Below are 21,858 nucleotides of genomic sequence, written 5' to 3'. Positions count from 1 at the left end.
CCCTCCTCCCCAGCCGCTCTCACTTACTGGCAAGGAAGCAAATCGCTGGGAGTGGGCGGAGTCGGGCATAACATGGGCGGATTCGGAGTAGGATGTGGGCGGAGTGGATGTGGGACATGGGTGGGGCAGAGGAGGGATGGGAAGTTGGTGGGAGGATGGGGATCGGCCCCTCTGAAGAGGACAGCGCACTCTAGTTATGCCACTGCTTTACACAGTGAGGTGCAATAAGTAAATGACCCCTCAAGCGAGCCAACAAATAACATCAGCCAAAGAAAAGTTAAGGAGTGTGTCCAAGCAGTGGTTCTTTAAAATCAACAAGCTTTATTCCAGGTTACATTTAAAAACAGTGAACAGGGCTTCTCGAGAAACTTACTTCCTGTCCTATGATATGTGATCACCTGACGCGTTTCATGCCTCGTTCTGGCACTTCATCAGAGGTTTTAATTCTACACCGCTTCTATGTAACATAGCTTCACTGTAAGGGCTCTTATTTCCATGAGAATAAATCCTACGGGGGACATTAACTGACCAGGATAAGAAAGGTGCATCATCTTTGAGAAAAGAGGATCCTGTCCCTTTTTTTTGACTTTTTTTCAGAAGAGGCGGAATCGATTTGGAAAATTGTTGCCCTGGAAAGGATCATTTAGGAGTTTAATGTGTGTCGGCGCAGCGCTCGTAGCAATATACTCCATTAGTGACACACAAATTAAGAGTTTAATTTTGAATATGACTGGAGGCCAGCGGTAAATTCTGTTTATATACTGTAACGTTGCTTTCGTAACATTCATCCCATCAACTGCAAAAGCTGTAATTCTACACAAGTTTAATGAAGTGTGAAATATCTAAAATTACTGTTTATTATTTAAATAAGCTACTTAACAGAGACTGGATTGGCTTCTCAAGTCTGTTTGGGGAAGAAGGTGTTTTATTATGTGTACGTTTAGATTTAAAGCTCCTGCGTCCAGCCTTTTTACAACCCAAGAACATGCTCATTGCCGTAGCTCGTTGGACGCTGTCTAATTCCCGTTGTTCCTACCTTCATGCTGTAATCGTTTATGGCTGTGTTTTGTTAATTTTGTTAATTTGCATGGAAACAAACAAACGTAAACTGTTGCTTAGTGCTCTTTCAACTAATGTTTCCACAATGCTTTCAAGGAGGGATCATTTACACTGGCGATAGAGTCCTGCAGCGGGTCAGGTACCCTCGGGTTACCCGCAAAAACCTGCGGTACCCTGCGGGTTGCGGGTAGAAGTTCCGGGTGTGGGTATAGACGCGGGTCGGCGGATTTGCAGGTTGCGGGTCTTCTCAATAGCGATTTTTACTCCTTTTTTCTGATCACGTCTACTTCTGATGATGTCACTTTAGGTTTACAATGACAGCACTTCCTGTTTTACTCCTTTTTTTCCTGATCACGCCTTCTTCCAATGATGTCACTTCCGGTTTACAATGACAGCACTTCCTGCTTCTTGATGGTCATTGGGTCTGGGTTGCGGATAAGGTACTTGCAGGTCAGATCGGGTAGCGGGTCCAAGCGGGTAAGAATGCGGGTTGCGGGTCTGGGTTCCATCATGGGAAAATATGTTTTTTTTCCCAAAATGCATCAGTTAATAGTGCTGCTCCAGCATACGCCTACACTGAAATCCATTTTTAAAAAACAGCAAACTGATTTTTTTATTTTTAATTTAGAAATCTGACATGGGGCTAGACATATTGTCAGTTTCCCAGGTGCCCCCAGTCATGTGTCATGCTCTGATAAACTCCCTAACACAAGATAACAGCTGCCTGGTAGAACAGCACTCAATAGTAAAAATCCATGTCCCACTGCAACACATTCAGTTACATTGAGTAGGAGAAATAACAGCCTGCCAGAAAGCAGTTCCACCCTAAAGTGCTGGCTCTTTCTGAAAGCACATGACCAGGCAAAATGACCTGAAATGCACCTACACACCAATATTACAACTAAAAAAAATACACTTGTCAGGATAGGAGTGACATAGCATATGTTTGTATTGCATCATCAGAGATGATATACCCAAATAAACATAGTTTATACATTACATTTTGGAGATCTTTGTAAGAACAATCTCAATCATTTGCTCCACCAGATTCTGTTGACCTTATGTCCAGTAGGATGGCAGGGCATGGTGGCAGTTGCAGCTGAAATAAGTTGAATGGCTTCTTTCTGGATATCAATATTTATTACTATTTTTCCATTAGCTGGAAGGCCCTTTCCAGGCCTGAAAATTATATTCACTCTTTTATTCTCATCTCCTTTGCAGAAATAGCTTGTGTCTAGACTTCTCTTCAATGGTGAGACCAAGAAGTGTGTCATGGATGTGAAAGAAAGGAAACCGTACCGATCTCTGACAAGGCGCCGAGACACTGAACGACGTTATACCAGCTCCTCCGCTGATAGCGATGATAGCAAGATTCCCCAGAAGTCCTACAGCTCCAGCGAGACTTTGAAGGCTTATGACCAAGACTCAAGGCTGACCTATAGCAATCGTATAAAAGACATGGTCCACCAGGAAATTGATGAATTCTGTAGGTCAGGTGAGTCTCAATGCCTCCCTTTGACTAAAAGCTTAACCAAACTGCAGTTCTATTATCCATACCAACAACAGATTAGGGCCGTAAGGAGTTATGCCATTAAGATTTATGGGTTTCATGGGAGTAACAGATGTTTAGTAAGCTTCTCTAATAGATTGTGAAATGTCCCTTGATGGTTGGCTTCATCATTTGTTTACAGTGGTTTTAGGACTTGAGAGTCCTTCTGCTCAACAGTCAGAAATGCCGTATATACTCGAGTATAAGCCGAGTTTTTCAGCCCCCAAAATATGCTGAAAAACTCTACCTCGGCTTATACTTGGGTCAAGCGCAAAAACGGTCGCCGGCGTCTAAGAATAGTCGCCGGCACCTAAGAATAGTCGCCGGCATCCAAGAATAGTTGCCGGCGTCCAAGAATAGTCTCCAAAAATATTCGCCGGTGTCCAAGAATGGTCGCCGGCATCCAAAAATGAGACGCCTGCACCTCCAATGGGAGCAGAAACCCTCAATTTTTTGATTGAAACTTACCAGAAGCTGCTGCATTTCTCACCCTCGGCTTATACTTGAGTCAATAAGCTTTCCCAGTTTTTGGAGGTAAAATTAGGTACCTCGGCTTATACTCGGGACGGCTTATACTCGAGTATATACGGTATGGTTTATGATTGATAAATGAATGCTATGATTTTGGATGTTTTGACTTTTTGATTACAAGGATAGCAATGGAAATTAAGTACCATACTCATAGGGAGTACTAAAGGTCTAGCACCCACTGCTCCAGGAAGCCATGCAATTACATCTTCCCAATTGCGGGTGGTAGTAATAGGACTCTGTGCACATAGTGGAAAACCATTATTTATGTAGAACTCCTCAGCCTATGGCCTATCAGTTGCTATTGTGCCTTTGGTATGCTCCAATCTGTCTACCTTCTACTTCTAATCTGCTAGGCCACACTATGTGTAACAACAAAACGTTTTGTGAGAAAGGCATCCAGTATTGATCCCAGTAAAGAACAGGGTTAACTTACCGATATTTTTGGGGGTCCAGGTGGTCATGCCCCAGATCTTCTGACCTAGGCCTATGACTAAGTGCCCACAAGGCACGAAGCGCGTACGGCTACATATTGAGATTTTTTCTCTAAAATAAATCACTTTTTACCTACATAAACTATTGGAATGAAGTCCAGTTTGTGCCAGCCTACAATCAAATGAAAAAGTGTGTCTATCATTTCACAATATATGTAACCCAGGTGCGAGAAACATTTTGCACCCCAAAGAAATTGTTCATAAAATGTCTGTTTCCTTAAAGTATACACCTTTTCTGCTATCAACAGCCGCCACAGCTATGATTGTGGCGCTTAAAAACAATGCAGAGCTGTTGGAGACCTCTTGCAAAGTTAAAACACCCCAGTGGACTTTTCCTTTGTGACCATTAAGGCTGAACACAGATTTCCATGAGCTGCAAATACTGCTGACATTTAAATTATTAGTATGACCTGGTGTTTTCCGGATAACGGAATATTTTTGTAATTTTCAAAATAATAAATATTTAAATCCACAAACCGTGTGCAATGTTGATAGTTGCTCGATCCAACAATGATCTGGTTTCGCCACTTCCAGAAGAACGTATTATATAGGAATAAAGGTTCACTGGAGAGCAGTCTTTTCAAGTGATTTATTTAAGATGCAGAGCAGAACATGGTTCAGACCTCTAAGGTCCTTCCTCTGGTGCAGTTATCCTAGAGGTCTGAAACATGTTGTGCTCTGCAACTTGAAAAGACTGCTCTCCGGTGAACCTTTATTCCTATATTTTTGTAATTTTGATCTTCATACCTGTTATGTTTTGGTAGCCGAGGATGAGTAGAGTATAACAGTGCTTTATTAGCAGGTTCATGCAGCCATTAAACAACAGTAAGCAACTCTAACACGACAAGCTGTATAGAAAGTATGCACAGTATAAGTCTTGAGCACAGTGACATCTACAGGCCATTTGTATAAAAACCACAATACCTTAACGCCATTAGAGAATCCTTAAAGCATTAAATTAACCCGATACGCTGGTTTTGCTTCCAATAAGGATTAATTATATCTTAGTTTGGATCAAGTACAAGCTACTGTTTTATTATTACAGAGAAAAAGGAAATCATTTTTTAAAAAATTTGGATTATTTGGATGAAATGGAGTCTATGGGAGACGGCCTTTCAGGGTCACTACTTCTGGGTTGAGCTTTCATAGATGCGTGCCTTTTTCCCCGCCCCTTTTGTGACATCATGGGTGGGTAGGCGCGGGTCTGTAAAAGAAACCTGAAAGTTGGGCTTGTGTGGGCGCGGGTGGTGGGAGGTTTGGTGGCAGGCGGGAGCAGGTCGGGAAAAGCCCAACCTGCAAATCACTAATTTCTAGAACCTAAGCAAGCAAACAGATACTAATATGGAAATCATAAAAAAGGTCTGTTATTAAGATATAATGGACCATTTTAATCATTAGGCACAGATATAAAACCAGACCATATAGAGAGAGAGGAACAGGAATTTTATAATCGGATTCTCTCTCCCAATACAGCTCTGCATAATGAGCTTTGCCCTCTGTTCTGCCTGTGCTTTCTGGCATGTTAGGCTAAGAAGGACTCACTAATACCTGACCTCAATGATTGTCAAAAATAAAAAAAAGAGTTGAATTTCATGTAAGAGGACAAGAGTTTATGTTTCATAAAAAGTTACTATGGTACCCAATTGTTGGCATAGGTTGGCCATACATTGGCTAATATTGAGACTCTTGCAGTCCATTAACCTGTACTGTATATGCACACTCTCCAATAAATAACTGAGTGATATATAATATTTGGGTGGGGTGAAAAATCGAACCAGCCAAGAACCACATCAGGCACGGGAATGCAGTCAATGAGTGGCTGAATAATCAAAGTATCTGGATTTGGTTGATCAACCAACTCAAGCAAAGATCTGCTCAACTGGTGACCTGGAGGAGGCAATGTATGGACGGCTTTATTTTGTCCTATAAATATGTTCAAATAAAACCTGTAAATTTGCTCCATTTGCCACCCCCACCCTATGTTTAGCTACGAGTAAAAATAATGAGGTGTTTTTCTAAAACCATTGGTGAACCAAGGCTGGAGGTTTCTTTCTATAATTTAGGGCTTTCCGAATAAATTCCCTGAATAATCAAGTGATTATTAACTTGTTTTAGGCATTATGAGAAAAAGAGCCAAAACAATGCCGTCGGTGAAGCACGGAGACAGCAGAACTTGGCGTCTTCAATATTTAACGCCTTCCGCTTATTGACTTGACTTGAGTTCCTTCACCTTAAAAGACCGCATTATGCAGGAGATATGAAAATCAATGTGTCTCATGCTGTTTATTGCAAATACGTTTGATTCTCGGTTAATTGTAGCCGTGTGTTTCTCCATAATGTATGAGCTCCTTTGCTGGGGAAGATCACTTAGCCTGAGCATTGAGAGAGCTGATGTATTTTGACACAAATGGAGCAGCAGAAGTTTAACTCTGTAGATCATGGTTCCCATCGGTTTTATTTCAGTATATGTTCTTGACGCGCTCTTTATCATCAGGTTTGCTGTGTTAGATATCTTAGATCGAGGTTTCTAAGTATTTTTTTTGTCATGATCACAGTCAACACTGTGCAGATTTATCAAGGGTCGAAATTAAAATTCGAAGTAAAGAAATTCAAATTTCGAGCTATTTTTGTTTACTTTGACTATCCAATAGGCGAAAATTCGATAAGAATATTGAAATGTATCATGCATTGTCGCTTTAAAACTTCGACTTCGAACATTCGCCATCTAAAACCTGCCGAATTGCTGTTTTAGCCTATGTGGGGACCTCCTAGAACCTGGAGTCACTTGGTGGACTTTGGAAAAAAAGTTTTTTTCACCCCAAAGTTAAAAACTTAGATTTTTTTAATAAATTTTGATCTTTTTATTCGAATTTCGAAGTTCAAAAAAACTCCCATTACTTCAAAATTTGACCCTTGCCCCTCAGTCTTCATCCATTTGAATTGCCTCCTATTCCATAGATCAGGGATCCCCAACCAATCAATCAGCTACATTCAAATGTTGGAGAGCAACATAAGCATATCAAACATTCCCAGGGGTGCCAAATATGGGCTGTAATTGGCTATTGGAAGACCCTATTTGGACTGGCAGCCTATAGGAGGCTCTCTTTGGCAGTACACCGGTTTTTTGTGCAACTTAAACTCTCCTCCAAGCCTGGAATTCAAAATTAATTACCTGCTTTGAGGCCACTGGGAGCAACATCCAAGCGGTTGGAGAGCAACATGTTACTCACAAGCTACTGGTTGGGGATCACTGCTCTAGATCAACGGTTCTAAGTTGTTGTTTTTTGTCAAGGTCAATGGTCATGGTCAGCAAATCTTTCTTATATATATATATAGCAAATGTAGTCTTGCTTAGTCTTCTGCCTTGGATGGGTCACCATGTCCCATAAGTCATAAATCAGTTACGTGATGTTTATTAGTGTTCACACATGTACTGCTTAACACTCTGAGGGTTAGTCTGCTCTTCATCAGGTGAAGGGTGTAAAGGGGGCTCACCAAGTCACCATATAAATAGGTCACTATAGCACTGATATATAAACTATGTGAGCCATGTGATGTCAAAAGTCTTCTCCATCTGTATAGATCGTGTTAATTGTCCAACAAAACTAAAACAACTGCAATGCAAGTTTTTTTTTGTGGAAATGCACAATCCTCTGGACTTTGGAGCAGGTATCATTAACATATTTGTCAGAATCAGGACCAGTAGACAAGTAATTATTCTGTTTACATTGGAAGGCTACTGGGAAGTCCAGCTCAGGTTACTTGTTCCTCCTAAGAAGAATAACTACCTAAAAATTGTTATTAAGATAATTACTTGTTATTCAATGAGCTCATATGGCTCCCCAATTCCCATGGTCTTATAGAAGGATCACAAACAGTGCTAGTGGACACTTGTTATAAGGCACGAGTCTGCTGCTTACTGTAGATGGTTTTCAAGGAATGAGCAGTTACTGAAAGTCACTTGTGATTCGTAGGCATAATAGAACCACTAAAAGCGTAAAAAATCACAATAAAACAGTTCAGTTAAGGAAACCTGTTATCCAGAATGCTCGGGACTTGGGGTTTACTGGATAAGGGCTCTTTTCAAAATTTGGATCTTCATACCTTAAGTAACATAGTGATATAGTAACTTAGTAAATTAAGTTGAAAAAAGACACACGTCCATCAAGATCAACCTTTAACCTGCCTAACTGCCAGTTGATCCAGAGGAAGCCAGAAGTCCCATTTGAAGCCTCTCCAATTTGCCTCAGAGGGGAAAAATTCCTTCCTGACTCCAAGATGCAATGGGACCAGTCCCTGGATCAACTTGGACTATGAGCTATCTCCCATATCCCTGTATTCCCTCACTTGCTAAACACCATCCAACTCCTTCTTATACCTATCTAATGTATCAGCCTGTACCACTGATTCAGGGAGACAATTCCACATCTTCACAGCTCTCACTGTAACAAACCCCTTCCCAATATTTAGCCGGAACCTCTTTTCTTCTAATGGGAATGGGTGACCTTGCGTCAGCTGGAAAGACCTCCTGATAAATAAATCATTAGAGAGATTATTATATGATCCCCTTATATATTTATACATAGTTATCATATCTCCCCTCTTCTCCAGCGTGAACATCCCCAATTTAGCCAGTCTTTCCTCATAGCTAAGATTTTCCCTTTACCAGCTTAGTTGCCCTTCTCTGTACCCTCTCTAATACAATAATGTCCTGTTTGAGTGATGGAGACCAAAACTGTACGGCATATTCTAGATGGGGCCTTACCAGTGCTCTATACAGTGGAAGAATGACCCCCTCCTCCCGTGACTCTATGCCCCTTTTAATACAGCTCAAGACTTTATTTGCCCTTGATGCTGCTGACTGGCATTGTAATTTTTTTTCTAGGGCCAGCAGATCGGCAGAGAGGGGGTCTGGGCCGGCAGGGGCCCATGAGGGCCGGGGGCCCATCAGTTTTTTTCTGGTGTCCCACCAGCCCAGTCCGACCCTGCTTGTAATATATCCCAACTAAGATATAATTAATCCTTATTGGAAGCAAAACCAGCCTATTGGGTTTATTTAATGTTTACATGATTTTCTAGTAGACTTAAGGTATGAAGAATAGATCCAAATAATGGAAATATCCGTTATCCGGAAACCCATTATCCAGTAGGCTTCAAATTACAAACTGTCTCCCATAGATTATATTAAAATCAAATAATCCAAATTTTAAAAAATGATTCCCTTTTTCTCTGTAATAATAAAACAGTAGTTTGTACTTGATCCCAACTAAGATATAATTAATCCTTATTGGAAACAAAACCAGCCTATTGGGTTTATTTCATGTTTATATGATTTTCTAGTAGACTTTAGGGACCCACGTCAACCCCTAAAAAAATGGCAGGAGACTGACCAACCATCATTTGAGATCATTTTATTGAGGGACAGGTGCTGACTCCGGTTATGATCGACAGATTGGGGGATCACGTAGATCGCATATAGATTTGTGCTTTTTCTGGGAAAAAATGATCTATCTTTCTTTCCTATGTATAAGATTGACATCAAGTTTCAGATTTACAGATTAGGAGGGTAACCCTATTTTTTTTATAAAATGTAGACATGTTGCTCTGGGGATTATATTACTGTGCATTTGTGTTCTATAAAAAATAATTGACTTTAAATTTATTTATTTCATGAAAGGTTGATTATTAAAAAAAAAAGTGCAAGCTCCAAAGTGAATGAAATTTATGCTTTGGATTCGGAGACTTCCCTCCCTGCGCCACAAATCCAAGGGCTGCAGGGGAAAGTCAGGTGTAAATTAGAACTTCTTAGTAAATCAATTCTATTCATCTTTTCAAACTTTGGTGGAAGGCATTTGAAGTCAAAGCAAGGAGCTTTTTGTCTGGGTGCAATTATCACAGGCAGCCTTGTGCTTTGACTTGGCTAAGTTAGGAGCTGTGAAAGTGTCAGTCTCTCTGACTGTCAGATCTGTCAGGGAATGTAACCTGCTTGTTTAATTAACAAGGTGTGAAGTACACGGAGCTATTAAACCAGTTGGATGTTCCAAACCTGCCGTGTTGTTTCATGTTCAGAAGTGTGGAATGAATGTTAGGGCTTTCTGGTCGCTCAAACCTGTCCCGGAGAGTTTAGCTTTATTAAAATTATGTGAAAGGCAGATTTTTATATAAACGCGTCCGGCCGAAATCTCAGGGCTTTTACTCGCAAGGAACACAATGGTGCTTTGCATTGCAGGCAGGGAAAGAGTTAAAATGGAGAAGCGACATCTGCATTTTTTTTTAAAGGGATACTGTGATGGGAAAACATGTTTTTTTCAAAACACATCAGTTAATAGTGCTACTCCAGCAGAATTCTGCACTGAAATCCATTTCTCAAAAGAGCAAACAGATTTTTTTATATTCAATTTTGAAATCTGACATGGGGCTAGACATATTGTCAATTTCCCAGCTGCCCCAAGTCATGTGACTTGTGCTCTGATAAACTTCAGTCACTCTTTACTGCTGTACTACAAGTTAGAGTGATATCACCCCCCTCCCTTTCCCCCCCAGCAGCCAAACAAAAGAACAATGGGAAGGTAACCAGATAACAGCTCCCTAACACAAGATAACAGCTGCCTGGTAGATCTAAGAACAACACTCAATAGTAAAAACCCATGTCTCACTGAGACACATTCAGTTACATTGAGAAGGAGAAATAACAGCCTGCCAGAAAGCAGTTCCATCCTAAAGTGCAGGCACAAGTCACATGACCGGACTTATATAATGTAATGTATTTGCTGCAACATATACGTCCATTCAACTTTCACTTCCCGCCATATGCAAGTTAGCCAACGCTAGCGCAACTTCGCTTTGCTTGGTGAAGTAACGCTAGCGCAACTTTGCCAGCGTTCGGTGCCCTGGACTCAACTTCGCATTTTAGGGAATTAGCGTTGTCCTGGCGAATTTACGCCTGGCGAAATGTTGCAAAGTGGACGAAACACGTAGTAAAGTGCAAAAAATATGGTGACCACATAACTCCCAACTGTCCCGTTTTTTGCAGGACAGTCCTGATTTTGACAGCTCAGCCCGCAGGCCCGGATTGTTACTGAAATGTCCTGACTTTCTCTTTGATCTCCTGCACTGAACAGCCAGAAAAAGATACAATGTTTCTAACCTAATTGGCCTTTGGCAGAGAGCCCAGAATAGACACTTTTGTAACAATTTAAGATAAGCAGGTCTCTTGGGCAAACTGACTTGCATCTTAAAGGGCAATTCACCTTTATTAGCAAAACACGTACAGAAATGTGTTCAAACTTTCATAACCTGCCAAATTTTGTAAAATGAACTTGGTCATTAGGGGGTGTGGGCACAAAAATGGGCGTGGTCAAAAATGTTGCCGCGCTACACGCGCCAAATCTTTTTGTCCCTCTTTCTAGTTCTCAAATGTTGGGAGGTGTGAGTGACAACTTAGTGTAAATTGCCAAAGTGCTTATAAGGGCATTATGATTATATGATAAGAAATTTCATGTGCTTGAAAATCGAATTTGTTCTTTTTAGGTGGCAGTTTCACTTTGCACGAGTTAGGTCTTGAGGAAATGTCGCCGCCACATGGAACACTTTACCGAACGGATCTTGGGCTGCCACACTGCGGCTATTCTATGACCGGTGAAAATGATGCCGATACGGAAGCAGACGTCGTTCTATCTCCAGAGCACCCGGTCAGACTTTGGGCACGTAATACTAAATCCGGCCGAAGCTCCTGTTTGTCCAGCAGGGCCAACTCCAACCTGACCCTCACGGACACTGAACACGAGAACACGGAAAATGGTAAGTAACCCTGGTCTTCTTCCTTTCTGCAGAAACACTTGATTTGTGGCAAAGACTGAATGATAAGATTGCTGAGAGATAAAGAGGTCTGTATTATGAGCCCCTCTCTGTATGTCACAGGTTTACAGATAAGGAGGAGGCCAATACAGAAGGTTTTTAAGGGGAAATGTAAACCCTCAAAACAAATTCATGTCAAAATGCTCAGACCACATTTACAATGTACATGATTTTTTTCTCTCTAGCTTTCAAGATATTAGCATTTGTGCAAATACAATGAATTTGAAACAATACTGCCACCTGCAGGTCATTTCAAAGAACTGGCTACAGTGGGTAAATCATTTCCTGAGGAAAGGGGGGAAAAAGTTTTAGGGTGGTGGCACACGTGGCTACTCAGGGAGATTAGTCGCCCAGAAACAAATCTCCTCTTCCTTGGGCGACTAATCTCCCCGAAATGCCCTCCCGCCAGCTAGAATGTAAATGCCGGATCGATTCGTTTTTACGAATTCACCCGAAGTTACCTCACGAGGAAACCTCGGGCGACTTTGGAAAACTGAAGCAATCTGAGTAGTGATGGGCGAATTTGGGGCATTACGCTTTGCCGAAAAATTTGCGAACTTCCTGTTTCCTGAATTTTCTCGTTTTTTTTGGACGCCGGCATCTGTTTTCGGCGAAATTGCGCCGGCTTCCAAAAAAACAGTGGTTTCGCAAATTTATTCGCCGCTGGCGAATAGCAGGAATTCACCACAAATTCGAACCTAGCGAATAAATTCACCCATCACTAGATCCGAGTGCCATTCCGCCGTAGTTGGGATCAAGTACAATCTACTGTTTTATTATTACACAGAAAAATGTGGATTATTTGATTACAATGGAGTCTATGAAAGACACCCTTTCCATAATTCGGAACTTTCTGGATAACTGGTTTCCGAATAACAGATTCCCATACCTGTACTGTAAAGTATAAAATTACCGGATATATTGGCCCTGGAGTGGCTCCTGTTTTGTTCTCCTCACTAGTGATGGGCGAATTAATTTGACAGGCACATATTTGCGGTGAATTTCAGCATTTCGCCTCCGGCAAATAAATTCACGAAACTTCAGTGAAAATTTGTCTTCAATAAATTCACAGTCAGAAAAAATTTGGGCGGGCATCAGAATAGTGGCGCGCACAAACATTGTTGCGTGTCAAAATTATTTGATGCCCATTGACTTTAATGCATTTGGCCAAAATAGACGCACGTATAAAAATTGTCGTGGGCGTCAAAATTGACCGGCAACCAAATAACTTTGATACCCGTTGACTTCAATGCGTTTTGCAAATTGTTTGCCGTTTTCCAGCGGAATTCGCTAATTTTTCGGCATATCGAAACTGGACAAATCCGCCCATCACTACTGCTCATCCCACTTGGATTTTAAGTTGTGTTTAGCGAGCGTTACGGCTCCCATAGATCAGAGTCTCATTACCGTTGGCTCTCACTCTGAACCGGCACTGACACAAATGACCTTTTGTGGTGCAATTGCTGTGACATTGAAGGGTGATTTGCGATGTGACATGATGCCTTCTCCAAGTGGGTTTGGAAGCTTTTTATTATTTTCCCGACAGATGTGTGGAATAAAATGCGAGATGTATGGAGCCGTGAGAAAAATTCTCATGATCCTCTCTGGCGCCGGAACCGATGTATCACGTGGATAAATTTTTTTTCCCCACTGCCAGTTTGATATATCCGCTGGAGAGCAGAATAAAGGACTCGGTGTGAATGTCGCACCGGAGAGAATGGTTTTTATTAACACACTGGAGATGAGCGAATCAATTAGGATTCAGATCCGGGCAAATCACCACAATCCGAGGGTTGTAAATATTTCAGCGCTGGTTCTGGGACTCTCTTTGCATGCGGATATGTAGGTGATTGGGTACACACTGGTGCAATGTTATCTAGGGAATATTTTGGTTATTCATCTCCAATGTCCACCAACTCAGACACCACCTTAGTGCCAGCGCGAGCCTTGTGGAATGGACTGGGGGGTCATCGGGGTTCCCTGCCGCAGCAACCCTCCCTCATTCTGCCTTTACCTTGAGCTTTTTTTTTTTGCAGCCGAGATGGGGGAGTTCAGGTGGAGCTCCAGTGGTATAACTAGGTGTTACTGGGCCCCACAGCAAATTATTTTTAGTGCCCCCAACATATCCAGAGGTTGTCCTGTGTTACCAACATATATTGAAATTGCCCTTTATTTGGGTCTCATGGGGCCCCTATACCTCCTGGGTCCTTACAGCTTCCTCTGTAGTGACACCAATGTGGAGCTCACAGAGTTTGCAGCAGGGAGTGAGTGTGGGTAGGTGGGGCTCATGAGGGCCAAGACCTATCGGGTTATTTCCCGGTGGCCCAGTTTGACCCTATCTGAAGGGAGTCCTTGACCCAAGGCTACACCATTGATGTTTTGTAAGGCCCTGATTCATGAAAAGGCTGGAATGGGGGGCTTTAAGGGACTTCAGATTAGCCCTATTGTTAATATATATATATATATATATATATATATATATATATATATATATATATATATATATATATAGTGAATAAAGTACCCCCTTTTGTAAAATATAGGGATATTATAAGTTACCGAGGAGTTTCATGACCATATAACAACACGAGGCCGAAGGCCGAGTGTTTTTATACAGGTCATGGAACTCCGAGGTAACTTCTAATATCCTCATATTTTACAACTGGGGTACTTTATTTATTATAATACACAAATTTCAATGAGTCATGTGACAGAAATGACATCAGAACTCACCGTTTATAACTGATGACATCAGAACTCACCGTTTATAAGGATATAATTTACAGGATATTCATGGCTTTTGTGTATTATATATATATATATATATGCAGCTCGCAAAGGTGCACACCGTTAACCTTGTTGATACCTGGAGGTAATATAAAGTAACAGCAGGGATTGCGGCGCTCACAGGATTTGTTCATCAAAAAAATAGGTTTATTAAATTCTCAACGTTTCGGTCCCTTACTGGGACCTTCGCCAGGAGTGTACAGAAAGGAGTGTTTGTTTTGTACATATTAAACCTATTTTTTTTGATGCACAAATCCTGTGAGCGCCGCAATCCCTGCTGTTACATAAAGATAAAAGGGGTTGTTTATGGCACTACAACAAAAGAGGATGGTGCATCCGACGTGCACAAGCACAACTGAAGTAAAATACAATTTTAGAGATGAAATGTAGAAAAGGAGGACATACTCGCAGTTCGCCCCAGCCCAAGGCGCATATACATAAAGTCAAAAACAAAGATGTGGGTTCCTCCAGAGAATAATACGACAATAAGTAAAAAAAAATACAATGGCAATTGTGCAGAGAACAAAGTGCAATTATGAGTGAAATTGTCATGTTTTTTGTTTTTTTACCAAAATGCAGTGTATTCCTGTGTATTTGCAGTCAGAAATGGGCAGCGTGCCTAATGTAATTCCGGTCAAAATTAACTCCATTGCACTCGCACTTTGTCAGAAATCGGATACAACTTCGCTGATAGTTTTCCATGTCCGGTTGGCATTGCTGAAGCGTGACAGTGTTGCATGCGCCTGACTCTTTAGACACAATTGCGCTGCACCTTTTGACGCAGGGTGCCGAGGGAATGCCGGAGCGGACGTCTGGTCTGGAGGTGGCAGTAGCTCCAAGGTTTCCCTGGATAATAGCTGCCACTTCGCTCAATTCGGAACAGGAAGGAGTGAGTGGCGCTGATATACGGAATTACAAAGTGTGTATTTTCATGCAAGTACAGTTAATGAACAGAGGTTTTAACGGCAACTACAATTTGCACAAACAAAACTACACTTGAGGTCATAGACGGTTCTTATGTATTTGGTTTAAACCTTCACCAGAGATTGTATTGGGGAAGGGAAATGAGGACAACACCCATTCATACTGTATCATTTAGGCCCCAGCCGAGGTCTCCTTCCCAAACCACTCAACATACAACTCTCCAAGGGGAGTGTTCTTATTTAATAAAGTGCTGCATCCGAAGGGCCTGGAAGGTGGGCTGCACATGGGCATCATTGGTAGGGTCCCACTGGGCCGTCGAGATGATGAAAAAAACCCGTCCCTCATAGGGACCCAGCCGTCCCAGGTCGGCTTCTTCTGCTCCAATCGTGGCGCCCAAGAGGGGGCGGTGGGGTCACTTTGTGGGGGGTTAGTGGCACTTGCAGCTGGGTTGGGGGGCACCCAGGTGGCAGTCCTGATAGCCCCAGACACCCCAGTTCAACATTAATCACTGGGAACTGGTTGTGTATGAAACTCAGGCTAGCACACTGGGGGTCATTTATCAACACTGGGCAAATTTGCCCATGGGCAGTAACCCATGGCAACCAATCATATCGCAGCATTCATTGTTCTTCTTGCAGCTGGCTTCAAAAAGCTAATCAGTGATTGGTTGCTATAGGTAACTGCCCATGGGCAAATTTGCCCAGTGTTGATAAATGACCTTTCTTACCAACACCAAGACTATGTCTGCCTCTTGCACCCTTAGGGAAGGGATTATATGACCCCGACTCTTATTTCTTACTTGATCACAGCTCATTGGTCCATCAGAACAATTGTGGGTAGAGGAGAAGCTCATTTATCAAATTCTGCATAACAAACTCCTCCTTATCTGCAAGCCTGAGACACAAGCCACAATCAGGGGAGCATACTTACTATAGCTAAGGTAACCTTAGCTCAGGTCCAACCTTACGTTATTCCTTTAATGCTGATAGAATGAGGCAGATACAAGGAGTCTTGGGTAATACAAGTAGATAGAGGATAAAGTAAATCCAGGGCTGCAGTGAATACTTGTTTTGTTTATTAGCATTTAGCTTTGCTATCATTATATTATTGGCTGATAAGTTATAATGGATGAAGACGGAATTCCCTTTGCTCATCGGAGTAGAGCCGAGCTAATAACCCAACCTGGAGACTTAATCCATGGAAATCGCTCTTTTTTTTTAGTGGAATAGAAATCATTATTAGAATTTGTTTATCAGACCATTTTTAATTAAAAAATCCCATTAATGGAAACCTGTTTGAGAGGCAATTAGTAAAGAGGAGCATTTGCCTTTCCAAAAATACCTTCTGTTCCTTTCAGGGGATACAAGGTTGGTGGGCTGGGGGGTGTCTTATATCGATCAAACATTAATATCCGTAGTAATTCCCCAATTCGTTAATTCTCAATGCCTTGTAGTGCAAACGTATAGAAATATCTGACTGCCCACTCCCAATATCATGAAGCTTCCAGTATGGGGTTAAAGCATATTCCTAATTATTACAGATTTATTGTCTATGATCAGGTCTATAGCCTTGTGTGATTAAATGATAAGTAAACTTTTAAAATAAATCAGTGTAAAATTGATGAGGGAGCTATTTTTTTGTTTACATTTGCAATGAACATTCATTATTTATTCTTTATTCAAAAGACGTGCGGACGTTGTACACGTCACCTCCAGGGTCGGACCGGGCCGGCGGGACACGGGGAAAAACCCGGTGGGCTCTGGATCTTTTGGGTCTGCCAGGCCCAGACCTGCTCCCTGCACTGCCGCTTACCTCCCTTCCTGAATCCAGTTCTCTAACGACCGGACGGGGGCTAAAAAGGTTCCCGGAAGGGGGCTGCGGGGATGGTGTGGGGGCCCCTGAGACTGAAGGCCCGGTGGACCCTGGTCCCCCCAGTCTGACGCTGGTCACCTCCGTTTAACCCTTTGCAGGGTCGAACTTCATTCTGGCCCTCGGGGGCCTGCCGGCCAGACCCACTCCCCACGGTATCTGAAGTACTCCCTGACCTCCCTAAAGAAGGCCCTAGCGGGGCGGTGGGGGGCTTAAGGAGGGGTGTGGGCCCCTGATGTGGCAGCTCCAGTGGGCCCTCCCCAGTTTGATTACAATGTAATTCTCCTACCGCACACCTGTAGTTCACCAATCCTGCAAGCTGGTGGTTCCTTCCGTTGACCCGGCCGGGTCCCTTAGCAACCAATGTGTAAATGAAACGGATCCGCATACACAACGATTAATGCAGTCGGGGATTATCCCCTTTTATTCAGCCACCAAACATCAACGTTTCGGGGGGGAAACACCCACCCTTCATCGGGGGGGAAACACCCACCCTTCATCAGTTTGATCCATCTGCATGGAGTATATATATATTTACTCCTTATTGGTGTTGGGTTCCACCCAGTACTCTGGTTACTTCCCACAACTAGTGATGGGCGAATCTGAGCCACTTCACTTCGGTGAAAATTCGTGAAACGGCGAAACCCAAAAATAACTTTAATTGGCTCCTGAGTAAACGTATACTTGTGTGTTTGGATCTGCGTCACTTGTTTAGGGACTGTAGACTGAAAAGCGGACGGGGCATGAGGGGGACTGGTTGCAGTTTGGGTTGAGGCAAGTTTGGCTGTAATGGGGCATTATATTATATTTATTATATTAATACTATTTATTAATTAGGATCCCATTCTACTTGGCAGGGCCCAGGAAAGAATTGAGCTAAATGATCCAGTTAACTAAACACTACGGGGGCCTCGTGATTTCTTTGCTACTCCCGCGGGGATCCAGGTAATCGCACTAAAGAATCCGTTTTCCCGCCGCCATCTTTGTTTTGCTCCGAGGGGACCAAAGGAAACAGCGGATACATAAATGGCTTATGGCTTACGTATTCCCTTCATCCCGACAATATAAGAACAACCAACAATGTCCTTCTCAATTTATTACATGTAACACAAAGGGGGAAAGGAAGGGCATACCTCCCAACATTTTGGAAGTAAAAAGAGGGACAAAAAAATTTTTCCCGCATGTAGCGCAGCAATTTTTTGACCACACCCCTTTCTGTGGCCACACCCCCTAATTACCATGTTTGTTTTACAAAATTTGGCAGGTTATGAAAGTTTGAAAATATTTCTCCTTCTCTAAACTGTGTTTTTGTGTCTCAAAATTGTTACAAAGTATCTTATTTGCACCTGTGGCTGTTCTGGACTCTCTGCTAAAAGCCAATTAAGTGAGAAACTTTGTTTCTTTTTCTGGCTGTTCAGTGCAGAGAAAAGAGGGACTTTCCAGCACAAATGAGGGACTGCGGGTTGAGCTGTCAAAAGAGGGACTGTCCCTCCGAAAAAGGGACAGTTGGGAGGTATGGAAGGGGGGTCCTAGAGACCTGTAAAAAAATATTCCATGTGCAAAGGTTTATATGGCGCAAGTAAGTGATACCCCCATAAGGAGCGACAAGGCTTTTCCCCGGGGTCCTGCAGTAAAATAATTTAAGTACATTCATGGGCGCTGGGACTGAAAGGCCCCTTTTTACTCTCTGGTAACTCTATAGCTTCTCTCCCTGCTCCACAATGCTTGGCCGACCCCATACACTCGCAAGAAAGCGCCTAGGCCTCCTCACTGATCACATCTGCACATCTGAGATAAGGGGGCAAGTGAGCGTGACATTTAGGCTATAGTTTGTGTGCCGCCCCGTGGAATATTCTGGGGTTTCAGGAATATCAACACTTTTGTGTAGGTGAACTACAAACGCATCAGCCTGAGTAACCCTTCCAACACACTCCCCTGTCTGTCCCTTATACAGTATATTAGGTACCTATCTAGTGTTACCAGTCCCTATTTCTGTAGGGAAATGAGAGAGAGCAGACAGTAACCCTTCCAACACTTTCCTCTTGTCTCTATATATTAGGTACCTATCTAGTGTTACCAATCCCTATTTCTGTAGGGAAATGAGAGCAGAGCAGACAGTAACCCTTCCAACACTTTCCTCTTGTCTCTGTCTCTATAGTTTTTTATAAATGTATTAGTTACATTAGTGAGAATGTTCCCTTAATTCATTCGGAAGCAACAGCGAGCGATAACATTGATCACTTCAGCTTGTTCTGCACAGTATCTTCTATTTAATGGGAACATTTCTTTTGCAAATTTGCCATAAAATAGGAAAGATGCCGGCACTAAAGACTTGTTGGGAGAATGTCACTGATTTGGGTTTTTTTGGATCTTTATCTTAAACACTGTTTTTTATTTTTATTTTTTAAATGTATTTTATTTCTCTGTTCCTCTGTTAATATGGGGGACATCTGTTTCCCTGCATTATATTTTCAGGATATCAATGTAAGATTATGCATTATCACAGCAAAAAGCAGTTTGTGAAGCAAAACCCAACAGATGGGGAACACAGGCGCCTGGTGAGCCATAAATGAACACAGCTTAGAGATATAAGTATTACTGTTCCTTTAGCTGCATTGCCCATTCCTCCTGGATTAACCCCTTCCTCGCTCACAGCTGCCCCACTGACTAAAGTCACCATACGCAAGTAAATGCAGCAAAGTTAAGCTTGGGCATTGGAAGAACTGAACACTAAAAATGAATGTGGCTAAAAATGTCATATTTTATATACTGAACGTATTGAACCAGCCTAATGGTTCAGCATCTCTATAGTAATAATGATCCAGGACTTCAAACTTTTCACAGGGGGTCACCATCTTGGAAAGTGTCTGTGACACTCACATGCTCAGTGGGCTCTGATTGGCTGTTGAGAAGCTAAGCTTAGGGCTCGTCACTAATTATCCAGCAGAAAATGAGCTTCCCTGGCTGTAATATAAGCTGATGCTACAGGTTTGCTGATTATTCAATTCTGATGCTAATTGCACTGGTTTCTGTGCTGCCATGTAGTAATTATCTGTATTAATTACTAATCAGCCTTATATTGTGGCATTTCTATTCTATGGGGCAGATTTATCAAAGGTCGAGGTGAATTTTCGAATGAAAAAAATTTGAATTTTCAATTTTTGTGTACTTCGACGAGGGAATAGTCCACGTTCGATTCGAATTTGAAAAAAAAAATGCAAAAATTCGAATATCGAAATTTGTCATGTACTGTCTCTTTAAAAATTCGACTTCGACCATTCGCATCTAAGACCTGACGAATTGCTGTTTTAGCCTATGGGGGACCTCTTGGAACCTATTTGGAGTCAATTGGTGGACTTTGAAAAATCAAAGTTTTTTGGGGGATTGAAATTCGATTGAATGCGCTATTCCTTCGAATCGAACGATTCGCATTTGGCTGACCTATTCGACCAATAAAAAAAAAAAAAATTCGACTTAATTTCGGTTGGTCTTTTTGAATTCGAATTTCAAAGTTTTTTCACTTTGAAATTCGGCCCTTGATAAATATGCCCCTATATGTACTGTGTATTGTGAGTGGGTCCCTATGCTCAGTAAGTGACAGCAGCACAGAGCATGTGCAGTGAATCAGCAGAAAAGAAGATGGGGAGCTACTGGGGCATCTTTGGAGACACAGATCTTTACTGCTAAAGGGCTGTGGTTGCCTTGGGCTAGTACAGAAGCTCAAAACATCATGTACAACATTTTTCTGCCCTTCTTCTTTACTTAAATGTAGTTTTCCTTTAAAGTGATACTGGCACTGATGATATCATACAAAGAGTCTATGGAGATCCATTGGACAAGGACCCCAGCAGTGCACCAATGCCATCCTTATGCTCAACAGATATTTGCCCATTGGTGCTGGAACTGGGGAAGCCAGGGGGTGTTTAGGGTTGCCACCTGTCCGGTTTTGCCCCAGAAAGCCTGGTTTTCAGAAGGGCTGCCTGCGTCAAGACTCTGTGCCCGGTTTTCCAAATAAGGAAAACTGGGCAGAATCCTCCTTGATTGCTATGGTCATAGCCCCACCGATGATGTCAACAGTCGGTCTCTTGCATCACAGTGAACCCCAGAGATATTACTGGCCTGCCCCCTGCCTGGAATGCAGGTCAGTGAAAAGTGGTGACCCTAAAGGGGTCCATCATTTTGGACCAGACATGAGTCACTCCGGCCCTCCCAGGGGCCACATACAGAAATCAATAATCTGGTAGGAGGTTTAAGACTAATTGCTGAGAGGGGCTGAAGATACAGTAGTGTTGCCATCAGCTGCCCCACATTCATTTGAATAAGAAATGCCTGAAAGGAGTGAAAAGTGCAATATTTAGCCGGAACCTCCCCAATTTGGCCAGTCTTTGCTCACATGAAATGATTTATCAATGGAAGTTTTCCTAGGTAAAATTTATGCAAGTTTTTCACATTTTTTCTGAGAAATTGTAGACCCATTGAAATTGATGAGTATAATACGAATGCATGTTTTTTTTCCCCTACAAAATTTCGATAGAATTTGTTATATTCATTTAAAAAAATAAAAAAAATTTAACAAATCAGCAAACATTGGAGTTTAGTCAGACTCAGAGTATATTCGAATTGAAAAAATACCTCTAAAACTCACAAATTTCAAAATGGGCTAAATAAGAATTCAATTCTAAATAAATGTAAATTGGGAAATTGTGTTACGCTCGAGAAACGTCAGTCAGGCTGATAGTTAGGAATTAAGAATCGTTATTAATCGTGAAGCCCATGACTTGCTTTCAAAGG

At 42.1% G+C, this 21,858-nt stretch overlaps 1 protein-coding gene across 8 annotated transcripts in view; it reads left to right on the top strand.

Moving 5' to 3' along the window:
• Positions 1-21,858, top strand: part of LOC108710030 (teneurin-4) — an 835,304-nt gene that overhangs the window by 507,378 nt on the left and 306,068 nt on the right. For all 8 annotated transcript variants that reach the window (XM_041584600.1, XM_041584599.1, XM_041584601.1 and 5 more), the window contains exons 7-8: positions 2,281-2,554; positions 11,161-11,430. In XM_041584600.1, coding sequence (XP_041440534.1) covers positions 2,332-2,554; positions 11,161-11,430 — 493 coding nt within the window. In that variant the 5' untranslated portion in view covers positions 2,281-2,331. The remainder of the gene's footprint in view (positions 1-2,280; positions 2,555-11,160; positions 11,431-21,858) is intronic.

This window comes from Xenopus laevis, chromosome 2S (assembly GCF_017654675.1).
Source record: "Xenopus laevis strain J_2021 chromosome 2S, Xenopus_laevis_v10.1, whole genome shotgun sequence".
NCBI classification, from domain to species: domain Eukaryota; kingdom Metazoa; phylum Chordata; class Amphibia; order Anura; family Pipidae; genus Xenopus; species Xenopus laevis.
The sequence above is the reverse complement of the archived record's forward strand: the minus strand, read 5'-3'. Positions and strand labels throughout refer to the sequence as shown.